The following is a 23,060-nucleotide window of genomic DNA, read 5'->3' on the forward strand; positions in this document are numbered from 1 at the left end:
CAAATTATGGTGTTCAAAAACCATAATTAATAGATTGCTTTTTATAGATCATGTTTTGTTGCATTTAATTCATAGGGTAATTTTTTCCCCTTAATCATATCATAATACACTTTTACCAGTTGAATGTAGACACAAACATAAGACTATTTTATATTACACATTTAAGTAAACACTTTATTAAAATATGCAAATGAGACGAAATCTCATTAAATACATGTGTATTTGCATATCGTGCAAATCCATGTTTCTGGACACTGAGTGAAGTCAGCCTAAATATTTTGATTTCATTTTGTTGAGACACTCCAGGACTGGACTTGTCCAGAGCAGATTGTGGATAAATAATTTTTTCAACTTTCTATCTGTAAAATACTAAAGACATAAAACGTAAAATGCATTTTTGCCGTATTTTTCCAAAGAAAATGTTATTTACAATAAATTATTTACAACATATCAACCATTAAAAAAAAAATGATGAATGCAGATGCTTCTGAAGCTGAGAAAAAATGAATTTATGTGTGAGAAGAGTCTGCCTTTCGGGAAATGGCAGTTAAAGACAAATACACTGATTTTAGACTAACAAACGCCAAACGCCTATTTAGACCTAATCACCATCTCTTCAAAGTTACTAAATATAGTCCAGTTTGTAACACTCTCTATGAAATGGGATGTTAAATGATGTGTAATTTAATGTAGTGAGATTTGAAATTATTGAGGTACATCCATTTTAAAGTGGTTAAAATTAATTAAAATGTTAAGGGACCAAAATAATATTACTGGATCAAAATACCAACAAATCTCAAAATGGATAAGTAGATGCAAGAATATGGATTATGTCAGAATCCAGCATGTGGGAGAAGTCGGAGCTCAGGGATGATAGACACGTTTCCCACTAGTAATTACCAGTAAGAGGGGCGTTCAAGATGATTTTTCCCAGTAGTATGTGGTAAATACCGTCTATGAATGAAGGTTATGAAGGCAGCATACGAACAGCCCCTAGCCGTGGCATATTTAAGCAAAAATATCCGAGGAGGTGTGGTATATGGCCAATATACCATGGCTAAGGGCTGTTCTTATGCAGGTAGCCTAGTGGTTAGAGCGTTGGACTTGTAACCGAAAGGCTGCAAAAACAAATCCCCGAGCTGACAAGGTAAAAATCTGTCGTTCTGCCCCTGAACAAGGCAGTTAACCCACTGTTCCTTGGCCGTCATTGAAAATAAGAATTTGTTCTTAACTGACTTGCCTAGTTAAATAAAGGTTATACAAAATGCATGAAGCAATGTGGAGTGCCTGGATACAGGTGTCTTATTTATTTTTTTTAACAGCCGCTCTTTAACCCGGAAGCCAGCCACGCCAATGTGTCCGAGGAAACACCGTTCAACTGACTACCGGAGTCAGCTTGCAGGCATCCGGCCAGCCACAAGGAGTCGCTAGAGCGCAATGAGCCACGTAAAAATGTGTAACCTTTATTTAACTAGGTAAGTCAGTTAAGAACTAATTATTATTTACAATGACAGCCTACACTGGCCAAACCCAGACAATGCTGGGCCAATTGTGCACCACCCTATGGGACTCCCAATAATTGTGATACAGCCTGGATTTGAACCAGGGTGTCCATAATAGTACTGAAATGCAGTGCCTTAGACTGCTGCGCCACTTGGGAGCCTCCCTGGACAAACCCCTAACCTGGAAGACGCTGGGACAATTGTGCGCCGCCCTATGGGACTCCCAGTCACTGCCCGGGGTGCCTTATTTCTATTACAAACTGGTTACCAACATAATAACAGTAAACAATAAATGTTGCGTCCAGTACTACTCCAGAGCTGACTGTAGTAGGCTAGTAGAGGTTCCTAAATCATGGGTGATGTGTTCTGTCTGGGAATCCTTGGGATTGGTAATAATAGTTTCGTATGATCAAGGAATTAATAAACTCTTGCAACAACAAAAAATTCTACATCCCTATCTCTCTCTCAAAGCTGATTGTAGCAAGATATGCTACCCTCTGCTGTAAGAATACAGTAGTTGCATCGCAGCGTGTTGAATACATGATGAACAGTGGGGATCTGTTGATTTCAAAAATATATATATATATATATATATAATACATGTTTGACCTGGGCTGCGTTTCGTATGTTTTTACGTTCTGGAATGTTCAATTGAACGGAAACGGTGCTGTGCTGAACGACCAGTTGAAAAGCGGGTAGGAGTTGGATTATGGTTTGGGGACGCTGTCAGCATGGTCACTGGCCTTTAAAGACGTCACGCATTGCTTCCAGCCACTCCCACCAAAAGTACCTCAAGGTCTGTTCAATAACAGTTCAATTAACTGCCTTGTTCAGAACGACAGATCTTTATCTTGTCAGCTCGGGGATTCGATCGAGCAACTTTTCGGTTACTGGCCCAATGCTTTAACCACTAGGCTACCTGCCGCCCCAGGACTGGGGAATTGTGTCGTTCACTACAAAGCGTACCGCAACGTAGCAAACGTTCAAGCGAACTGAATGCACCTCAGGCGTCGTGAGATCTGACATGTCTGCAATCAGTCAGCCTGGAACACGGCCATTCACTGCAAACACTGACACCTGAATTTAGCAATTAATTCGGCACAGGTGCAACCTGGGTCAATTAACCTCAGTGCACTCTCAGAGGCTACAAGAGTAGTTGGCGTGGGGTGCAGTCTCCTCTTGATTGACAGTGTGCAACCGAATAGACGACTGTTTTCAGGAGGCAATGAACGCGGTAGCCCACGAACAGGACTCGGGTCCTCGACAACAGGTTTTCAACTGCAACCATGCTGATTGTGGGGCGACGTTCAAACGGGAGTGGCGTTTGAAAGAACACGAGACCGTGCACACAGGAGCGGTAAATATGATATGGGGGACATGGCTGATAATTGAGTGATATTCGAATTCAGCTATGTGCAGAAGTGCGTAGACTAATTAATTCTGCCATACATGTGTCGCTATAGTTCGAATGGGAACGTTATTTCTGAAGTTTGAGCCTCAAGATTGGAGTCAAAGATTACGATTGTGTAAACTATAATTTTTTGCCCCATTGGTCCTTGTTTCTCAGCAACCTTTTCAATGCGAAGTGACTGCTTGTGGCCGTCGTTTCTCACGGAAATCTCACCTGAGACGCCACGCACTTTGCCACACCGGGGTGAAGAAATTCAGGTATGTTAATTTCAGTTTACATTTAATTTCGCACCCATGGGTTAGGCTGTAGTTTGAGAAATTTAACTCGCACTAGTTAATTTTTTCACCCAACAGATGTACATTTGTGAGTTGCACAAATGCTTTCTTCAACGCGGACAAGTTGAAGAGACACGTCCATTATGCCCACGGAGAAAAGGACAAGTACTTTAAGGTTGTAGTCCACTAGATGGCGCCGAATAACCACGATGCTATTTGGAGATTGCCAACTTTCAGCATCTCTAGTCCCTTATTAACGGACCCCCTTGGCCCTGGCATGTGTACGTTATGAAATGGGTTCTTGCAATTTAAGAAACCATTTCCCTTTATTTACCGTCATCTCAATGTGCTGAATGTTATATTGACTTGCTTAATTGTCCCCATGTGCAGTGCAATTTCCCAAATTGCTTGTTGACATTCAAGAAACGGAGGGTGTATAAATTACATTTGAAGGAGCATGGAATATCTTCTAGTTTCAAGTAAGTCACAATCTTTAAATGACAGGCTTTGAATATTGCACAAGGCCTAAACTGATGAAAGCATACTCTCTATTTAAAACACAAATGTATGCATGTAGATGAATGGTTAAATGATTCTGTCCCTGGTTCTCAGATGTTCAAAGAGAGGATGTGGAGTCGGGTTTGACACGCATGTCGCTCGCAAAGCCCATGAGAAGAAACATGCAGGTTTGACCCCTTTGCCTGTTTGTCGGTCTTCTGTTGCTGTACTGTCTTGCGTCAATCAGTTCAGAGATCTCACGTTTTGTATCACTATCAAATTTTATTAGTCACATGCGCCACATACAACAGGTGTAGACCTTACAGTGAAATGCTTACTTACAAGCCCCTAACCAACAATGCAGTTTAAAAAAAAATATGTATGAGGTAAGTAACAAGTAATTAGAGCAGCAGTAAAAAAAATAACAACTGTGTGGCTGGCTGGTGCTGTATAGAAGCCTCTTGGACCTAGACTTGGCGCTCTGGTACCACTTGCCGTGCGGTAGCAGAGAGAACAGTATGACTAGGGTGGCTGGAGTCTTTGACAATTTTTAGGGCCTTCCTCTGACACCGCCTGGTATAGAGGTCCTGGATGGCAGGAAGCTTGGCCCCAGTGATGTACTGGACCGTTCGCACTTCTGTCTGTAGTGCTGCTCAGTTGCCATTCCAGGCAGGGATGCAACCTGTCAGGATGCTCTCGATGGTGCAACTGCAGAACCTTTTGAGGATCTGAGGACCCATGCCAAATCTTCAGTCTCCTGATGGGAATAGGTTTTGTTGTGCCCGCTTCACGGCTGTCTTGGTGTGCTAGGGTGTGCTAGGACCATGTTAGTTTGTTGGTGATGTGGACACCAAGGAACTTGAAGCTCTCAACCTGCTCCACTGCAGCCCCGTCGATGAGAATGGGGGTGTGCGCTCGGTCCTCTTTTTCCTGTAGTCCACAATCTCCTTTGTCTTGATCACTTTGAGGAAGATGATAGTAGCAGTTGTCATTTTACTCTTAACCTAACACTGCCCATCTCTCCCACTCTACAGGGTACCGTTGCCCAAAGCCTGAATGCAATCATTTTGAGCAAACCTGGGGTAAAATGCACAACCACATGGCCAAACACCCAGGTAAGCACCCCACCAAACCCCCTTAACTGGAGCTGTTACTGAAGGACTACGAAAAGCACGAATTACTGTACCCTTCCAGGCCAACTTGCCTTTACAGTTTGGATGTCATTGTTTTGACATTTAAATATTTTTCCTCAGTCTTCTACCACTTCTGTAAATGTCCTGCCTTCTACACTGCTAGTTCTAGTGTGACAGTGTTTGGGAAACGGCTTAAGATGTGTTTGGCTGATTAGTAATGCAATTAAGGGGAAGTTTATTTTATTGGTAACCGTCAGTGTCAAACATTCATACCTTTCTCTGCCACCAGCTGCTTGCTCATACCATCTGTTTTGACTAATGGACAACTTGTTGGGCAGGAATCCAGTAGTGACATTTGCCGCTCTCCTGTCCCTGCAGCCACATTCACCTGTAAGCTGTGCCAGAAGGTGTTTAAGCATGTGGACTCTCTGCGTCGACACAAGCGGACCCACGCCCTGCACAAGCCTGTCCTGCTGTGCCCCAGCAGTGGCTGCAAGGCCTACTTCTCCACTACCTTTAACCTGCAGCACCACATCCGCAAGGTCCACCTGCAGCTCCTCAAGTACCATTGCTACTTCCCCGACTGCCACAGGACCTTTGCCATGCGGGTATGTACTGTGGCCCCTGTGTTCAGTCGGAGTAAGACCGCTGTTCTAGGATCAGGTCCTCCTGTTCCAGATGCTCTAAGGTGAAACTGCACCTCTATCAACACTCCTACTGAGACTTTCACTCTTTAGGAGGAAGGACCCTAGTTATTACAATTCCTGTGCTCCCCTGGTTAAGCGTTCTGTTTATCTGCCCAGGTAAGTGTTTGCAGTTAAATTATACAAATGTGTGAACTTTCCAGAGGGCATTGAGTCATTCAAGGCCCTAGGTATAGTGAAACTGTTTGCCATTTCATTGTCCTAGGCATATTACAGGTGTAGCCTATAGGGCTTTCAACTTCTGTATTTGTTTAGATGAGGGATGGGCAACTCCAGTTGTGGGGGGGGGAAGCTGATTGGTGTCCCATGTTTGCCTGAGTTAACACGCCACTCCAATAATCAACTAATCGTCTTCAGTTTAGAATGCAATTAATTAATCAGCTGTTTGCTAGGATGGGGGGGGAGTGACAACTCTCCGGTCCCTGTCAACTGGAGATGCCCATCGCTGATTTTAGGCAGTCCAGTTTGTTGTTCTCTATTGAACACCTGTGTAGCTTTCTGCCTCTTCAGCCTGCTCTTTCTGACGTCCATTTGTCAACGGTCTTACTAAGAACGCGCATCCATAACTGTCTAGTCTTCTACACAGTGACGACATGCAGTTGGGTTTCAATCACTGCATGCAAAGCAGCCTCATGAATTTCTAAGTCGTCACTGAATGTCTTGTCAATTAACTACTAGTGGCTTATTTTCCATCACCTCCCCGTGAACAGAATTGAATTTGAATCCCAAGATAAACATTTGTCCATGTAGTGGACGGAGACGTTTTCCATTGGTACAGTATAAATGTTTAGAATGGATTGATGTTCATACTTTGCTGGGGTCATAATGTTTGTACTCCATCGTTGTCGTGATGAACATCTCTGTTCAATCTTCCAGGAGAGCCTAAGCAGACACCTGGCTCACCACGACCCAGACGTCAACCCTGAGAAGGTAAGCATGGTTGTAGTCCATCTATCCCCTGTGGGTAAGATGTGGGTCTACTGTTTGGTGTGCCGAGTATCTGGCTCTGGCCAGGTGACCATTGATCTGTATGTGTGCCCTGAACCATGTCTTTGAACCAGTTGAAACTTGAGTCCCTTAGATGTCTGGTAGATTGAAGGGAATCTATAGCAGCTTTGGGCATAGTGGGGCTCGAGGGAGGGGTGGTGTTTACTCACACAATGTCGCTCTTGTCTCAATTTGTCCAGCTCTGAAGTCCCTACAGGAACTGAAGTCCTTATACACAGGCTTCCTGTCTACTGGGCAGTTAAAGTTAATGACCCTTCTGAGCAGTTGTAGTGGTGAATTGTCTCACTAAACATTTTATACCTCCGAAATCCATTTCTGTCGCATCTTGTGTTTCTCTCTGTAGCAGAAGCGCAAGCGACCCAAGAAGGCCTGGCAGAAGCGTCTGGAAGGCCACCACCAGCTGCCCCTGGTGGAGGACGACCTGCGCCGCCTCTTTGCCTTGCGCATGAGGGTGTCACGACGGGCCAAGGTGGAGGTTAACCTCTCAGGCATCTTCAACGAGCGCAAGATCCCTCACTTTGTGGAATCGGAGGTCAACCTGTGTGACCTCTTCAGCATCAAGCCTCACTCCTCCTTCCCTGCAGAGCGAGGCCCTGTGGAGGTCACCCAGCCAGAGGTCACTGTGGTCAAGGGTTGAAGGTCAAATCAAAGGTTAAACTTGTAGCCTGAAGTGCCATAGTACCATATTGAAGTTAAGTTGTAAAAACTAGTGAAGTACCATTGCTCTTTTAGTTGTGCTAAACAGATTTTGAATGATTTAAAACATTTTTTTATGGTACATATAAAGCTATTGGTCTTATCATTTTCCTGTAAAAGCACTTGTGTTTTGTTTGCGTCCTTTGCCTGATCAGACCTGCCCCAATATAAATAAATAATTTGAAGGCAAGTCATTGTTTGTCTGAATGTTCAGGGAAGATGGGACTGTGCCACCTAGTTTCTCTCCAACTAAATCCGTAATCACCTGTCAGGGTGATAAATCACCCTGCATCAGTCCTTGGTGTAAAAAGGACTAAGGTGGTGTCTCTTGATCAGAGGGAGGTAATGACTTGGTTGCATTTTAATGATGCCAAGGAATGTGACCGGAACCAGTGAAGCAAATTTTGGAACAGGAGAAGCCATTTTGTGAAATGTCAGTTTACAGACCTAGTGCCATAACGGCTATGCAGGTTGACTTTTCCTTCCGACACCCATTAAATACAAACAAAAGATCTGACCTATGAGTAAGAGTCCCCCACCATTGACTCTTCAAAGCGTGGGGCTCTGCTCGGGCACCAGGTCCACGTCACTAGATGACGACTCAATCCAATCCCCCGGTAGAGGGGGAGAGCTGAGAACTGGCAGTACAAAATTGTAAGCTTTACAATTGATGTGCCTTTTGAAAGACTGCAGAATAATTTAAGTCTGACCAGTGACAGATTGTATCAGACATTTCTTCCATTAGTCTCTGCCCCTATCTGCCACTTATACTGAATTGCTGTGTAATATGTCTAGCTTTCTAGTGTTCGTTCTCAGAACCCTGTGTGACCAGCTGACTGCTAATGGCTAGTCTCTGCTGTATTACTTCCTACAGAGTGCTCTCTGTGATTAAATCACAGTACGTTTCCACCTGAACTTGTCCAATAAAGCTATACTGAATAAAAATGCAACAATTTAAAAGATCTTACTGGGTTACAGTTCAGATATGGAAATAAGTTAAATTAACTTCATTGGGCCCTAATCTATGGAGTTCACAGAACCCCACTGCCACCATGGGGCACTCTGTTCACAACGTTGACATCAGCAAACCGCTCAACCACACTAAGCCATACTCATCTGCCTGGTACAGTTGAAACCGGGATTCATTCGTGGAGAGCACACTTCTCCAGTGGCCAACGAAGGTGAACATTTTCCCACTGATGTCAGTAACAACTCCGATTTGCAGTCAGGTCAACACCCTGGTGAGGACGATGAGCTTCCCTGAGATGGTTTCTGACAGTTTGTGCAGAAATTCGTCGGTTGAGCAAACCCGCTTTCAATTGCCATCTGTCTGGTCTCGGATGATCCCACAGGTGACAGCCGGATGTGGAGGTCCTGGGCTGGCATGGTTACATGTGATTTGCAGTTGAGGCTGGTTGGACGTACTGCCAAATTCTCTGAAATGACATTGGAGGTGGTTTATGGTAGAGAAATTAACACAATTATTTGGCAACACCTCTGGTGGATTGCACGCTCCCTCGACCTCACATCTGTGGCATTGTGTTACAAAACTACTTTTTAGAGTGGCCTTTTATTGTCCCTAGCACAAGGTGGACCTGTGTAATGATTATTCTGTTTAATCAGTTTATTGAAATGACACCCCTATCAGGTGGATGGATTATCTTGGCGAAGTACAAATGCTCACCAACAGGGATGTAAACATATGTGCACATAATTTGAAGGAAAATGGGCTTTTCATGCATTTGGAAAATCTCTGCGATCTTTTATTTCAGCTCATGAAACATGTGACCAACTCTTTACATGTTGCGTTTATAATTTTGTTCAGTGTAATTTTAGTTTTCAATTTTTATGCCCACTGAACAATTTATGGCTCTATTCAAACTGTATCACGGAAGCTTAGTTTTACAGCGTGATTGAAATTTAAAGGCAACGTTCCCGCTGCATTCACTGTAAACGCTGCATATGTCGGCTCAATCTGAAATTACCTTATTTCTACCGCGGAATCTGTAACTCCTCAGCTTCACCTCAACAGTTTGAATCACTTTTTACCCTGTCAACTCACCAGTTGTAGAAAATGGAGAGTGTAGGAAGACTAACTTGTAATCATACACCTACAGTGTAGACACAATCGTACACATTAGGTAATGTGTACTCTACAAAATTAATGGTTTGTACGCAGATCCTCTTTTACACACTGGTGTACCATCTCATTCCAAGGTGTCTAGTTGTCCAAGGCCTGTGTTGTGGCTGTAATATGGCTGGGTCCAGTTTGACATTTCAAAGCCTTTGCTAAGCCCACTTCCAGCCTGTCATTGGAGCTCTATTGAAGTCATTACTTCTGATGTGTTTTTCTGCTGCTGTTGTGGTGCTCATTCTCCAGGGCTGCTCCTGCCGCCTCAGGCCATGTCAGCTCGTAATCCTTCACATAAACCTGGCCTATATGTCTGCTGCTCTGCTGGCTAACGGCCCACACCATGGGGAGGGAACACATGCGCGCTCTCTCTCTCTCTCGCTCTCTCTCCACTGTGTGTTTGTGGAGGTAATGTACAAGCGTTTATAATTACTTTGCTTTTGGTGCTTTGTGTGAAATGTGTTTTTACAACAGATTAGACCATAATAGAAAGTCTTTGTTGCCCTCGTGTCCAAAGCGTAATTGAAATATGAATGATTCACCAGTGTTCAGGGTGACACAGGGTTAATTATAAATTGTGTGAGTCTGTGTTTGAGGGCTTTCAAAACAATGTGTTGCTTTGATGATTTCTGATTTATTGTAATGGGACATCAGGGGGTCTCTAAGAATTTACAGTTGAAATTCAGCAGACTAGCTGTTTGGAAGATGGACCCTGGCTGACTCCATTGTATTAAAATGTTTAGAATTCAGCATATATGCACAGACCACTTTCCTTTGCTCTTTCTTTCCCCAGATTGATACATTTTATTTCCTAGAACAGTTATTCGAATATATATTTTTACATAGAATGCTGAATTTATTTAAGCGATAAGGCCTGAGGGGGTGTGGTATAATGTAAGGCCAAAATACCACATCTAAGGGCTGTTCATAGGCGCGACGCAAAGCGGAGAGCCTGGACACAGCCCTTAGCTGTGGTATATTGGCCATATATCACAAACACCCAAGGTACCTCATTGCTATTATGAACTTGTTACCAACGTAATCAGAGCAGTAAAAATAAATGTTTTGTCATACCTGTGGTATACAGTCTGATATACCATGGCTGTCAGCCAATCAGCATTCAGGGCTCAAACCAGCCAGTTTATAAATATATATACAGTTGAAGTCGGACGTTTACATACTCTTAGGTTGGAGTCATTAAAACTCGTTTTTCAACCACTCCACAAATTTCTTGTTAACAAACTATAGTTTTGGCAAGTCGGTTAGGACATCTACTTTGTGCATGACACAAGTCATTTTTCCAACAATTGTTTACAAGGCCACTCAGCAAGGAAGAAGCCACTGCTCCAAAACCGCCATAAAAAAGCCAGACTATGGTTTGCAACTGCACATGGGGACAAAGATCATACTTTTTGGAGAAATGTCCTCTGGTCTGATGAAACAAAAATAGAACTGTTTGGCCATAATGACCATTGTTATGTTTGGAGGAAAAAGGGGGAGGCTTGCAAGCCAAAGAACACCATCCCAACCGTGAAGCATGGGGGTGGCAGCATCATGTTGTGGGGGTGCTTTGCTGCAGGAGGGACTGGTGCACTTCACAAAATAGATGGCATAATGAGGGGGGCAAATTATGTGGATGTATTGAAGCAACATCTCAAGACATCAGTCAGGAAGTTAAAGCTTGGTCACAAATGTGTCTTCCAAATGGACAATGACCCCAAGCATACTTCCAGAGTTGTGGCAAAATGGCTTAAGGACAATAAAGTCAAGGTATTGGAGTGGCCATCACAAAGCCCTGACCGCAATCCTATAGAAAATTTGTGGGCAGAACTGAAAAAGTGTTTGCGAGCAAGGAGGCCTGCAAACCTGACTCAGTTACACCAGCTCTGTCAGGAGGAATGGGCCAAAATTCACCCAACTTATTGTGGTAAGCTTGTGGAAGGCAACCCAAAACATTTGATCCAAGTTAAACAATTTAAAGGCAATGCTACTACATACTAATTGAGTGTATGTAAACTTCTGACCCACTGGGAAAGTGATGAAAGAAATAAAAGCTGAAATAAATCATGCTCTCTATTATTCTGACATTTCACATTCTTAAAATAAAGTGGTGATCCTAACTGACCTAAGACAGTGAATTTTTACTAGGATTAAATGTCAGGAATTGTGAAAAACTGAGTTTAAATGTGTTTGGCTAAGCTGTATGTAAACTTCAGACTTCAACTGTATATTGTACTAGTCAAAAGTTTGGATACACCTACTCATTCAAGGGTTTTTCTTTATTTCTACTAGAAGTTCTTGACATTTTCCATATTGACTGACCTTCATGTCTTAAAGTAATGATGGACTGTTGTTTCTCTTTGCTTATTTGAGCTGTTCTTAGCATTATAAGGACTTGGTCTTTTACCAAATAGGGCTATCTTCTGTATACCACCCCTACCTTGTCATAACACAACTGATTGGCTCAAACGCATTAAGAAGGAAAGAAATTCCACAAATAACTTTTAACAAGGCACAGCTGTTAATTGAAATGCATTCCAGGTGAGAGAATGCCAAGAGTGTACAAAGCTGTCATCAAGGCAAAGGGTGGCTACTTTGAAGAATCTCAAATGTAAAATACATTTTGATTTAACACTTTTTTTGGTTACTACATGATTCCATATGTCTCACTGTCAACAGTGAAGAGGCAACTCCGGGATGCTGGCCTTCTAGGCAGAGTTGCAAAGAAAAACGCCATATCTCAGACAGGACAATAAAAAGAAAAGATTAAGATAGGCAAAAGAACACAGACACTGGACAGAGGAACTCTGCCTAGAAGGCCAGCATCCCGGAGTTGCCTCTTCACTGTTGACGCTGAGACTGGTGTTTTGCGGGAACTATTTAATGAAGCTGCCAGTTGAGGACTTGTGAGGCATCTGTTTCTCAAACTAGACACTCTAATGTACTTGTCCTCTTGCTCAGTTGTGCACCGGGGCCTCCCACTCCTCTTTCCATTCTGGTTAGAGCCAGCTTGCGCTGTTCTGTGAAGGGAGTAGTACACAGCGTTGTACGAGATCTTCAGTTTCTTAGCAATTTCTCGCATGGAATAGCCTTCATTTCTCAGAACAAGAACAGACTGATTAGTTTCAGAAGAAAGTTCTTTGTTTCTGGCCATTTTGAGCCTGTAATCGAACCCACAAATGATGATGCTCCAGATACTCAACTAGTCTAAAGAAGGCCAGTTTTATTGCTTCTTTAATCAGAACAACAATTTTCAGCTGTGCTAACATAATTGCAAAAGGGTTTTCTAATGATCAGTTAGCCTTTTAAAATGATAAACTTGGATTAGCTAACACAACGTGGCATTGGAACACAGGAGTGATGGTTGCTGATAATGGGCCTCTGTACGCCTATGTAGATATTCCATAAATAATCTGCCATTTCCAGCTTCAATAGTCATTTACAACATTAACAATGTCTACACTGTATTCCTGATCAATTTGATGTTATTTTAATGGACAAATAATTTGCTTTAGTTTCAAAAACAAGGAAATTTCTAAGTGACTCCAAACTTTTGAACGGTATTGTGTGTGTGTATGTATATATATATATATATACTGCTAAAAAAAATAAAGGGAACACTTAAACAACACAATGTAACTCCAAGTCAATCACACTTCTGTGAAATCAAACTGTCCACTGAGGAAGCAACACTGATTGACAATAAATTTCACATGCTGTTGTGCAAATGGAATAGACAACAGGTGGAAATTATAGGCAATTAGCAAGACACCCCCAATAAAGGAATGGTTCTGCAGGTGGGGACCACAGACCACTTCTCAGTTCCTATGCTTCCTGGCTGATGTTTTGGTCACTTTTGAATGCTGGCGGTGCTTTCACTCTAGTGGTAGCATGAGGCGGAGTCTACAACCCACACAAGTGGCTCAGGTAGTGCAGCTCATCCAGGATGGCACATCAATGCGAGCTGTGGCAAGAAGGTTTGCTGTGTCTGTCAGCGTAGTGTCCAGAGCATGGAGGCGCTACCAGGAGACAGGCCAGTACATCAGGAGATGTGGAGGAGGCCATAGGAGGGCAACAACCCAGCAGCAGGACCGCTACCTCCGCCTTTGTGCAAGGAGGAGCACTGCCAGAGCCCTGCAAAATGACCTCCAGCAGGCCACAAATGTGCATGTGTCTGCTCAAATGGTCAGAAACAGACTCCATGAGGGTGGTCCACAGGTGGGGGTTGTGCTTACAGCCCAACACCGTGCAGGACGTTTGGCATTTGCCAGAGAACACCAAGATTGGCAAATTCGCCACTGGCGCCCTGTGCTCTTCACAGATGAAAGCAGGTTCACACTGAGCACATGACAGACGTGACAGAGTCTGGAGACGCCGTGAAGAATGTTCTGCTGCCTGCAACATCCTCCAGCATGACCGGTTTGGAGGTGGGTCAGTCATGGTGTGGGGTGGCATTTCTTTGGGGGGCCGCACCGCCCTCCATGTGCTCGCCAGAGGTAGCCTGACTGCCATTAGGTACCGAGATGAGATCCTCAGACCCCTTGTGAGACCATATGCTGGTGCGGTTGGCCCTGGGTTCCTCCTATAATGCAAGACAATGCTAGACCGTATGTGGCTGGAGTGTGTCAGCAGTTCCTGCAAGAGGAAGGCATTGATGCTATGGACTGACCCGCCCGTTCCCCAGACCTGAATCCAATTGAGCACATCTGGGACATCATGTCTCGCTCCATCCACCAAAACCATGTTGCACCACAGACTGTCCAGGAGTTGGCGGATGCTTTAGTCCAGGTCTGGGAGGAGATCCCTCAGGAGGACATCCGCCACCTCATCAGGAGCATGCCCAGGCATTGTAGGGAGGTCATACAGGCACGTGGAGGCCACACACACTACTGAGGCTCATTTTGACTTGTTTTAAGGACATTACATCAAAGTTGGATCAGCCTGTAGTGTGGTTCTCCACTTTAATTTTGAGTGTGACTCCAAATCCAGACCTCCATGGGTTGATAAATTGGATTTCCATTGATTATTTTTGTGTGATTTTGTTGTCAGCACATTCAACTATGTAAACAAAAAAGTATTTAATAAGATTATTTCATTCCTTCAGATCTAGGATGTGTTATTTTAGTGTTCCCTTAATTTTTTGGAGCAGTAATATATATATATATATATATATATATATATATATATATATATATATATATATATATTGTGGCAAACCTCTTCAAAGTTAGGAGCGTTTGTCACAAATTAAGTGGGAAACTGTCACCAAAGTCAGCCCAGAATGAAAGTTATTTCGAACATGACAGTACCTGTGTGTTTGTTTCGCTGTCCTGGTCCACCCAGGCCACAGGTAAGGTCAAGGATAGCAGGGTTCGGTACACAAATCTGGTTCTCGGTAGGTCCAGGTCTAAACGCCAACAGGTAAGTCCAAAACAGTCCAGCTCGTACACGGTAAATCCAGCCAATGTAGGTTGTCTCTTTCTCTATGGTTCATAGATCCTTCCCGCCCTCTCTCTCTCTTCCTGGTTTTTCTTGACCTTTTATCTGTGGGTCGGCTCCACCTTCTGAGGGTTCCCCTTGCTTCTGGGAATTGTAGTTTTGGCAGTCGGCCATTTTGTGATCTGTAGTTCTGATCGGGGTGGCCATTTTAGTGATCGGGCAGAGCCCGTTTATTAGTTCTGCCCTCACATATCTGCAATTTATCACTCGACCCCCTTCTTTGCCACAAAAATATAAACTTTGCCACAAAAATATAAACTCAACATGTAAAGTGTTGGTCCCATGTTTCATGAGCTGAAATACATTTTCCATACTCACGGAAATATTATTTCTCTAAATGTTTTTGCACAAATTTGTTTACATCCCTGTTAGTGAGCATTTCTCCTTTGCGAAGATAATCCATCCACTTGACAGGTGTGGCATACCAAGAAGCTGATTAAACAGCATGATAATTACACCTTGTGCTGGGGACAGTAAAAGCCCACTCTAAAATGTGCAGTTTTGTCACACAACACAATGCCACAGATGTCTCAAGTTTTGAGGGAGCATGCAATTGGCATGCTGACTGCAGGAATGTCCACTTGAGCTGTTGCCAGATAATTTAATGTTCATTTCTCTACCATAAACCTCCTCCAACATCATTTTAGAGAATTTGGCAGTGTATCCAACCGACCTCACAACCACAGACCACATATAACAACGCCAGCCAATTACCTCCACATCTGGGTTTTTCACCTGTGGGATCATCTGAGACCAGCCACTGTGGGTTTGCACAACCTAATATTTTTTTCACAAACTGTCAGAAACCATCTCAGGGAAGCTCATCTGCATACTCATCGTCCTCACCAGGGTCTTAACCTGACTACAGTTCAGAGTCGTAACCAACTTCAGTGGGCAAATGTTCACCTTTAATGACCTCTGGCACTCTAGAGAAGTGTGATCTTCATGGATGAATCCCGGTTTCAACAGTACCAGGCAGATGGCAGACAGCGTGTATGGCGTTGTGTGGGCAAGCGGTTTGCTGATGTCAATGTTGTGAACAGAGTGCCCCATGGTGGCGGTGGGGTTCTGGTATGGACAGGCATAAGCTAAGGACAGTGAACACAATTTTATCAATGGCAATTAGAATGCACAGAGACATCGTGACAAGATCCTGAGGCCCATTGTCGTGTCATTCATCCACCACCATCATCTCTTGTTTCAGCATGATATTACACGGCCCCATGTCGCAAGGATCTGTACACAATTCCTGGAAGCTGACATTTTCCCAGTTCTTCCATGGTCTGCATACTCACCAGACATGTCACCCATTGAACATGTTTGGGATGCTCTAGATTTTTATGTACGACAGCGTGTTCCAATTCCCGCCAATATCCAGCAATTTTGCACAGCCATTGAAGAGGAGTGGGACAACAATCCACAAGCCACAATCAACAGCTGCAAGAGGCAAATGGTAGTCACACCAGATACTGACAGGTTTTCTGACCCACACCCCTACCTTTTTAAAAAAAGTATCTGTGACAGATGTATACCTGTATTCCCAGTTATGTGAATCCATAGATCCTCTGGCCGCCTTTCCTTCCAGTTCTCTGCCGCCAATGACTGGAACGAAGTGCAAAAATCACTGAAGCTGGAGACTCATATCTCCCTCACTAACTTTAAGCACCAGCTGTCAGAGCAGCTAAGAGATCACTGCACCTGTACATAGCCCATCTGTAAATAGCCCATCCGACTACCTCATCCCCATACTGTATTTATTTATTTTGCTCCTTTGCACCCCATTATCTCTAATTACACATTCATCTTCTGCACATCTATCACTCCAGTTTTTAATTGCTATATTGTAATTACTTCACCACTATGGCCTATTCATTGCCTTACCTCCCTTATCTTACCTCATTTGCACACACTGTATATAGACTTTTTCTACTGTATTATTGACTGTATGTTTGCTTATTCCATGTGTAACTCTGTGTTGTTGTATGTGTCGAACTGCTTTGCTTTATCTTGGCCAGGTCGCAGTTGTAAATGAGAACTTGTTTTCAACTGGCCTACCTGGTTAAATAAAGGTGAAATAAATAAATAAATAGATTAGGGCCTAATGCATTTATTTCAATTGACTGATTTCCTTGTATGAACTGCAACTCAGTAAATTCTTTGAAATTGTTGCTGTTGCGTGTATATTTTTGTTCAGTATATTTTTGTTCAGTGTATTTTTGTTCAGTATATTTTAAACAGTAAGTTTTTCTCTGTTGCCCCAGGCTGTGGCACATGCTGTTTCCACTAGCGTCATCGCATTGGCACAGCAGCTTCATCTCCCACGAGAATTAGACTAGCCAAGCTTTGTTTCAAGCGCAGGACACAGCTGGCTGGTTTGACCTGCACGTTTGGTTTTGTAGCGCAGACAAGAGCAACAGCGCAGATCAGAATCACACACGCTGTTAGTTGCAGCCAGCCCTTCTCCCATCAGACCAGGCTAAAATGCCACACTAATTGTTCCAGCCAGTCATGACCTTTGAAATAACATGCTGGATCTCATTACTTCCCTATTTACCTCACACAGTGCCGTGGAGGAACAGAGCTTTATACTCTGCTCTGGATCCATCTCAGCATCGAAGAATAGAATGGTGGGGTCAAATTCATTTTTTATTTTTTTTATTGTCTCCCTCCCAATTGCAGTTTTGCCAATTATATGGATTGAAATGAATTGCATTCAATAGCTAAGTGTTGGAGTGGAGATTAGAGCAATTTGTCATGGTGGCCTCACACATGGGAATGCGTAAGCAGTGCTGTTTCTGTATGAGATGTAGCGAGAGATACAGACAGACACAGTAGATGGAAGGAGCTGAATCCTGATTTGTGGTCAACTCAATATACTGAATGAATTGCTGCTGGCTTGTCGCCATGGTTCCATCCCTCACTCACACTAGATTCTTTGTAGAGATGTCCAGCAGGCAGGACAGCTGTCGTTGCACTAGATGAGTAGCTGGCTTGGCTTACAGAATGGCTGAGTGAGTGTGCTGAAGTAGTAGTCGGTTTAATATCCTGGTTGGGTGTAAGGATCCCTGAGTGAATAGATTGTACATTGACCAGTTGGTGAATTGATTGATTGGGTTATCTGGTACCACTAGGACTGACCTGAGAGCTGTAACAGAGGTGAGGAGGAGAGAGTGGGTTAGTGGGTAGCCTATAGTCAAATCCTCAATCCTCTTTGCTCAACTACACCAAACAGGTCATCTACATTATGTAACAAGACTCTACTGAACCAGCTATTCACTGCAGTAGTGGAGCAGCACTGGGATATTATGTGAAGGTTTAAATAACTTTGTCCCACATCCTTCTGTCTCAGTTGGAGGTTGATTAAGGAGAAATATGACAATCAGAGGAGGGTAGTGGCTACGGTAGAGTCGAGCATACATTTGGAGAACCCTGTGAAACGGACAGGGACTTAAAGTGAAGTAGGTTAGCCGTCACTCCTCCTCACCCTGATATAGCCCTACTACCTCCAGAATAGATGACCCACAACTGTGAGAGACCTCTTCTCCCCCTCCCTTTCTACCTCCATCCCTGGCCCAGTTTGAGAATATAGCAGCTGTAGCTGTCATGAGTAATAACATTGCTTCCTAACTAGAACCCAGCTTTAGTACTATTTAGACCGATTACCAGCCCCCCCCAAAAAATGTATCCTACTTAGTTCCCCCTGAATTACGATGTTGTCGTTTTCTGGTCCTATATACCATAATGGAAATATCGATTGCCTGGAAATGAAGATGCATTCCTGGAAATGTACAGTATAGATTTATATTATTATTTATATTATTACACACACACACACACACACACACACACACACACACACACACACACACACACACACACACACACACACACACACACACACACACACTGTCAAAATTATAGCTTTAACCATGTTTTGAGGCTATATAGTGTTTGTTTACAAACATTGGAGTGAAACAAACTTATATTTGGGGTTTTGATGGAGTAACGACAGTTGAACTAAGCTCCTGAGGCACCTCTAAGTTATATTCTTCAAGAATCAATGGGTCCATTTAATTCATATGTCCAACAATGTATGAAGCAACTGCAGATTGCTCCTTGAAATAAAGTGTTGCATTTTCAGGAATTGCTTTTAATGATCCATATGTTCAATCCATAAGTTTAAGATGGAGAAGTTCATACTTCTGTCACATTCCATGACGCTCAGTTAGGAAGTTAGGAAGCCAAACTGTTGAGAATAATCCCTCATATCAACAAGCTATAAAAGACAGTGATGTAAACCAATGGAGAGGCAGAGTAGCAGACGCTTCATGTTGGCATTCAGAGTCAATATAAACCCTACTTCCTTCCTGTATGTGAAATTGGCTTAGATGATTGGATATCTAGGCAGGGGGGCTGGGTTCCTAGGAAACAGGAGCCAGCATCACAGCAGGGGTCAGGAAACTGAAACCCACCAAGAAGGGGGCAGAGGTGCAGGGTGATGATTTACTGGGGAACAGTCAATCACGTCCCTTGGAGGGGTAAATAGTGAATTTGAAAGAAAATGTTGTCCCAATAGAATTTTGTGGATGAAGTTGTTTTTGTCTGTGCTGACTCACCACTCACTTCCATTTCCTACGTCACTTTTCTGTTTTGGTGCGTTTGTTTTTCTGTGGTTGTCTAGTGGCTCTGGATCTTGGATGGTGCTCACATTGTTCAGCTGTATTCCTGTTATAACAAACAAACAAACTCTCCTTGTCTTTCTGTCTCTGTCTCTGTCTACACTATCTTTCTCTCTGTGTCTTACTCTCCCTGTCTACTAATTTACTTCTGCCAAGGTCATAGCAAGGGCTTGTCAATCTCTTCTCTTCTTCCCTCTCATCATATCACATCTGACACTTCACTGTCACAGCCTTGTCTCTGCCCCTCTCACTCCTTGTTATTTTGCCAATATTTCTCTACTTGCACTTTTGCTTTCTCTGTTTGTGTCTGCTCTTCCATTCCTCCTGTGCCAGAGTTTATCTTCACAGTTCCCCCTCAGTCTGTATCCAGTTTACTCGTTCTCCTTCCTGCCCCCAACTTTTCATCCCCCTCTCATTGAAGTACTGTCAAATGCTTCATGAATATATGAAAAGGGCACCATACATCTCAGTTCCTCCCTCTTTCTCTCTCTCTCTGCCTCTCTCTCTCTGCCTCTCTCTCTTTCTCTCTCTCTGCCTCTCTCTCTCTCTCTGACTCCCCCTCTCTCTGCCTCTCTCTCTGCCTCTCTCTCTCTCGCTGCCTCTCTCTCTCTCTGCCTCCCTCTCTCCCTCTGCCTCTCTCTGCCTCTCTCTCTGACTCTCTGTCTGCATCTCTCTCTCTTCCTGCCTCTCTCGCTCTCTCTGCCCCTCTCTCTCTCGCTCTCTGCCTCTCTCTTTCTCGCTCTCTGACTCTATCTCTCTCTCTGCCTCTCTCTCTCTCTGCCTCCCTCTCTCTCTGCCTCTGTCTGCATCTCTATCTCTCTCTTCCTGCCTCTATCTCGCTCTCTCTGCCCCTCTCTCTCTCTCTCTCTCTCTCTCTCTCGCTCTCGCTCTCACTCTCTGCCTCTCTCTTTCTCTCTCTCTGACTCTCTCTGCCTCTATCTCTCTCTCTCTCTGCCCTCTATCTCTCTCTCGCTGCATCTCTCTCTCGCTCTCTGACTCTCTCTCTCTGGCTCTCAATACATTTTTTTATTTCAATTTCATTTCAATTCAAGGGGCTTTATTGGCACCAGAAACATATGTTGACATTGCCAAAGCAAGTGAAATAGATAATAAACAAAAGTGAAATAAACAATAAAAAATGAACTCTCTCTCTTTAGCTTAAAGCAAATATATTATAATTCTATATTTCTACTCAACTAGCGGAGGGAGACTATGAGGATGATATATATATATATTTGATTGTCTGGGTAATTGTGTGGTGTTGCCACTTCAGTTCACAGCACGGGTCAGATATCACAGGTAGCAATGCAATCCCTGATTAAATTGTGAGTGAATAGCAATGAGTTTTGACGTCGCCAAACTCCATGCATTGACAAGGGATTGATGGTGTAGGTTGAGGGGAACCCTATTATGCATTCTCTGTGGACCGGTATTTGCATAATATAGTCATTAATATGAAACTAGATTTTATGAAAGGACACAGTGACATTATTGATCTCGGCAGTGTATCGGGTTAATTTATGTCTGATTAGACTTGAGTTACTCTGCCATGGAGGACTGTTACCTGTGCTGCAACTGACATCTTTGTTGTGATTAAAAAGTGGGAGCAATTTCGGTTTGATTACATTTAGTTGGTTTGATTACATTAACTTTGGTCGTGATCCAGTGAATAATTTCCAAATAATATTTTTGGTACTCAATCAACGTCCCCTTCCTTATTCTCTCTGTTGTTCTGAATTGGAAACAAAAAACGGACAAATTTCAGTCTGTTGCAGTCAGTTCTGCAGAAGATACAATCAATGAATTACTCATGCATAGCCTATCCTCCTCTACCAAATGCTCTCTGTCTCAGCTTCCTCCTTTCCTATGCTTTATCTGCTGGGGTGTCTGTGGTAGCGCTATCTACTGGGGTGTCTGTGGTAGCGCTATCTACTGGGGTGTCTGTGGTAGCGCTATCTACTGGGGTGTCTGTGGTAGCGCTATCTACTGGGGTGTCTGTGGTAGCGCTATCTACTGGGGTGTCTGTGGTAGCGCTATCTACTGGGGTGTCTGTGGTAGCGCTATCTACTGGGGTGTCTGTGGTAGCGCTATCTGCTGGGGTGTCTGTGGTAGCGTTATCTACTGGGGTGTCTGTGGTAGCGCTATCTACTGGGGTGTCTGTGGTAGCGCTATCTGCTGGGGTGTCTGTGGTAGCGTTATCTACTGGGGTGTCTGTGATAGCGCTATCTGCTGGGGTGTCTGTGGTAGCGCTATCTGCTGGGGTGTCTGTGGTAGCGCTATCTGCTGGGGTGTCTGTGGTAGCGCTATCTGCTGGGGTGTCTGTGGTAGCGCTATCTACTGGGGTGTCTGTGGTAGCGCTATCTGCTGGGGTGTCTGTGGTAGCGCTATCTGCTGGGGTGTCTGTGGTAGCGCTATCTACTGGGGTGTCTGTGGTAGCGCTATCTGCTGGGGTGTCTGTGGTAGCGCTATCTGCTGGGGTGTCTGTGGTAGTGCTATCTGCTGGGGTGTCTGTGGTAGTGCTATCTGCTGGGGTGTCTGTGGTAACGCTATCTGCTGGGGTGTCTGTGGTAGCGCTATCTGCTGGGGTGTCTGTGGTAGCGCTATCTGCTGGGGTCTGTGGTAATGCTTTCTGTTGGGGTGTAGGTGGTAACTGGAGACATGCCTCGTTATCTCCCAGTGGCGAGTGTGTAGAGGGGAACCCTAGAGGTGTGTGTTTGACATGACCACCAAGGTGAGAGAAAGGAGAGGAGACAAGTATACAGGAGGCTGGTAAACTGGATTTGAAAATAACATTGTGAGAAATGTAGTAAGGATGACAAAAATGCCAGATACAGTGAGGGAAAAAGTATTTGATCCCCTGCTGATTTTGTACATTTGCCCACTGACAAAGAAATGATCAGTCTATAATTTTAATGGTAGGTTTATTTGAACAGTGAGAGACAGAATAACAATACAAAAATCCAGAAAAACGCATGTTAAAAATGTTATAAATTGATTTGCATTTTAATGAAAGAAATACGTATTTGACCCCCTCTCAATCAGAAAGATTTTCTTTTTTTATACAGGTAACGAGCTAAGATTAGGAGCACACTCTTAAAGGGAGTGCTCCTAATCTCAGCTCTGAGAAATGATTGCTGTATTTATTTTTGCTGTTGCATTATATCTCTCTGGTATTCCGTCACTATGTCAGTGAGGTGGTCAGGAGAAAGAAAAAATGAGGAGAGGAGAGAGACAAATGTAGTGTTTGTTGAGGTGTATCATTAATCTGAAATGAGGCGAGGAGGAGAGAGCGATGGAGATGGATATAAATGGTCTTTGTAAACAGAAGGAAAGAAGAGTGTAATTAATGGATAGAAGGAGAGGGTGAGAGGCAGAGAGATAGTCTGGAGTATTTGAAGAGTAGACTGATAAATGATTAGTGGAGGACAGAGAGGGACTTTGTGAGAGAAAGGTCATTTACAGCGAGACAGAAAAGGGCTTGACGTGTATTGTTCACTCAGAGAGTTCCGCAGTATAGCAGATTT

The 23,060-nt window shown here is 43.6% G+C and overlaps 1 protein-coding gene across 1 annotated transcript; it reads left to right on the forward strand.

Moving 5' to 3' along the window:
- Positions 1 to 2,387: 2,387 nt before the first annotated feature.
- Positions 2,388 to 7,438, forward strand: LOC106607389 (P43 5S RNA-binding protein). Its single transcript, XM_014204312.2, has 9 exons — positions 2,388 to 2,859; positions 3,070 to 3,170; positions 3,267 to 3,363; positions 3,579 to 3,667; positions 3,801 to 3,874; positions 4,721 to 4,801; positions 5,198 to 5,427; positions 6,400 to 6,453; positions 6,875 to 7,438. Exons 1-9 carry the CDS (start codon positions 2,728 to 2,730, stop codon positions 7,166 to 7,168), a joined length of 1,152 nt encoding a protein of 383 aa, XP_014059787.1. The 5' UTR covers positions 2,388 to 2,727; the 3' UTR covers positions 7,169 to 7,438.
- Positions 7,439 to 23,060: the final 15,622 nt, after the last annotated feature.

Source organism: Salmo salar, chromosome ssa06 (genome assembly GCF_905237065.1).
Source record: "Salmo salar chromosome ssa06, Ssal_v3.1, whole genome shotgun sequence".
In the NCBI taxonomy this organism is placed as follows: Eukaryota; Metazoa; Chordata; class Actinopteri; order Salmoniformes; family Salmonidae; genus Salmo; species Salmo salar.

Bases quoted from the DNA above. Each gene is read 5' to 3' on its own strand.
- LOC106607389 (XM_014204312.2), top strand. From the start codon at position 2,728: ATGAACGCGGTAGCCCACGAACAGGACTCGGGTCCTCGACAACAGGTT. The intron at 3,875-4,720 runs GTTTGACCCCTT...CCCACTCTACAG, and splicing joins CCATGAGAAGAAACATGCAG to GGTACCGTTGCCCAAAGCCT. The intron at 6,454-6,874 runs GTAAGCATGGTT...TTCTCTCTGTAG, and splicing joins CAGACGTCAACCCTGAGAAG to CAGAAGCGCAAGCGACCCAA.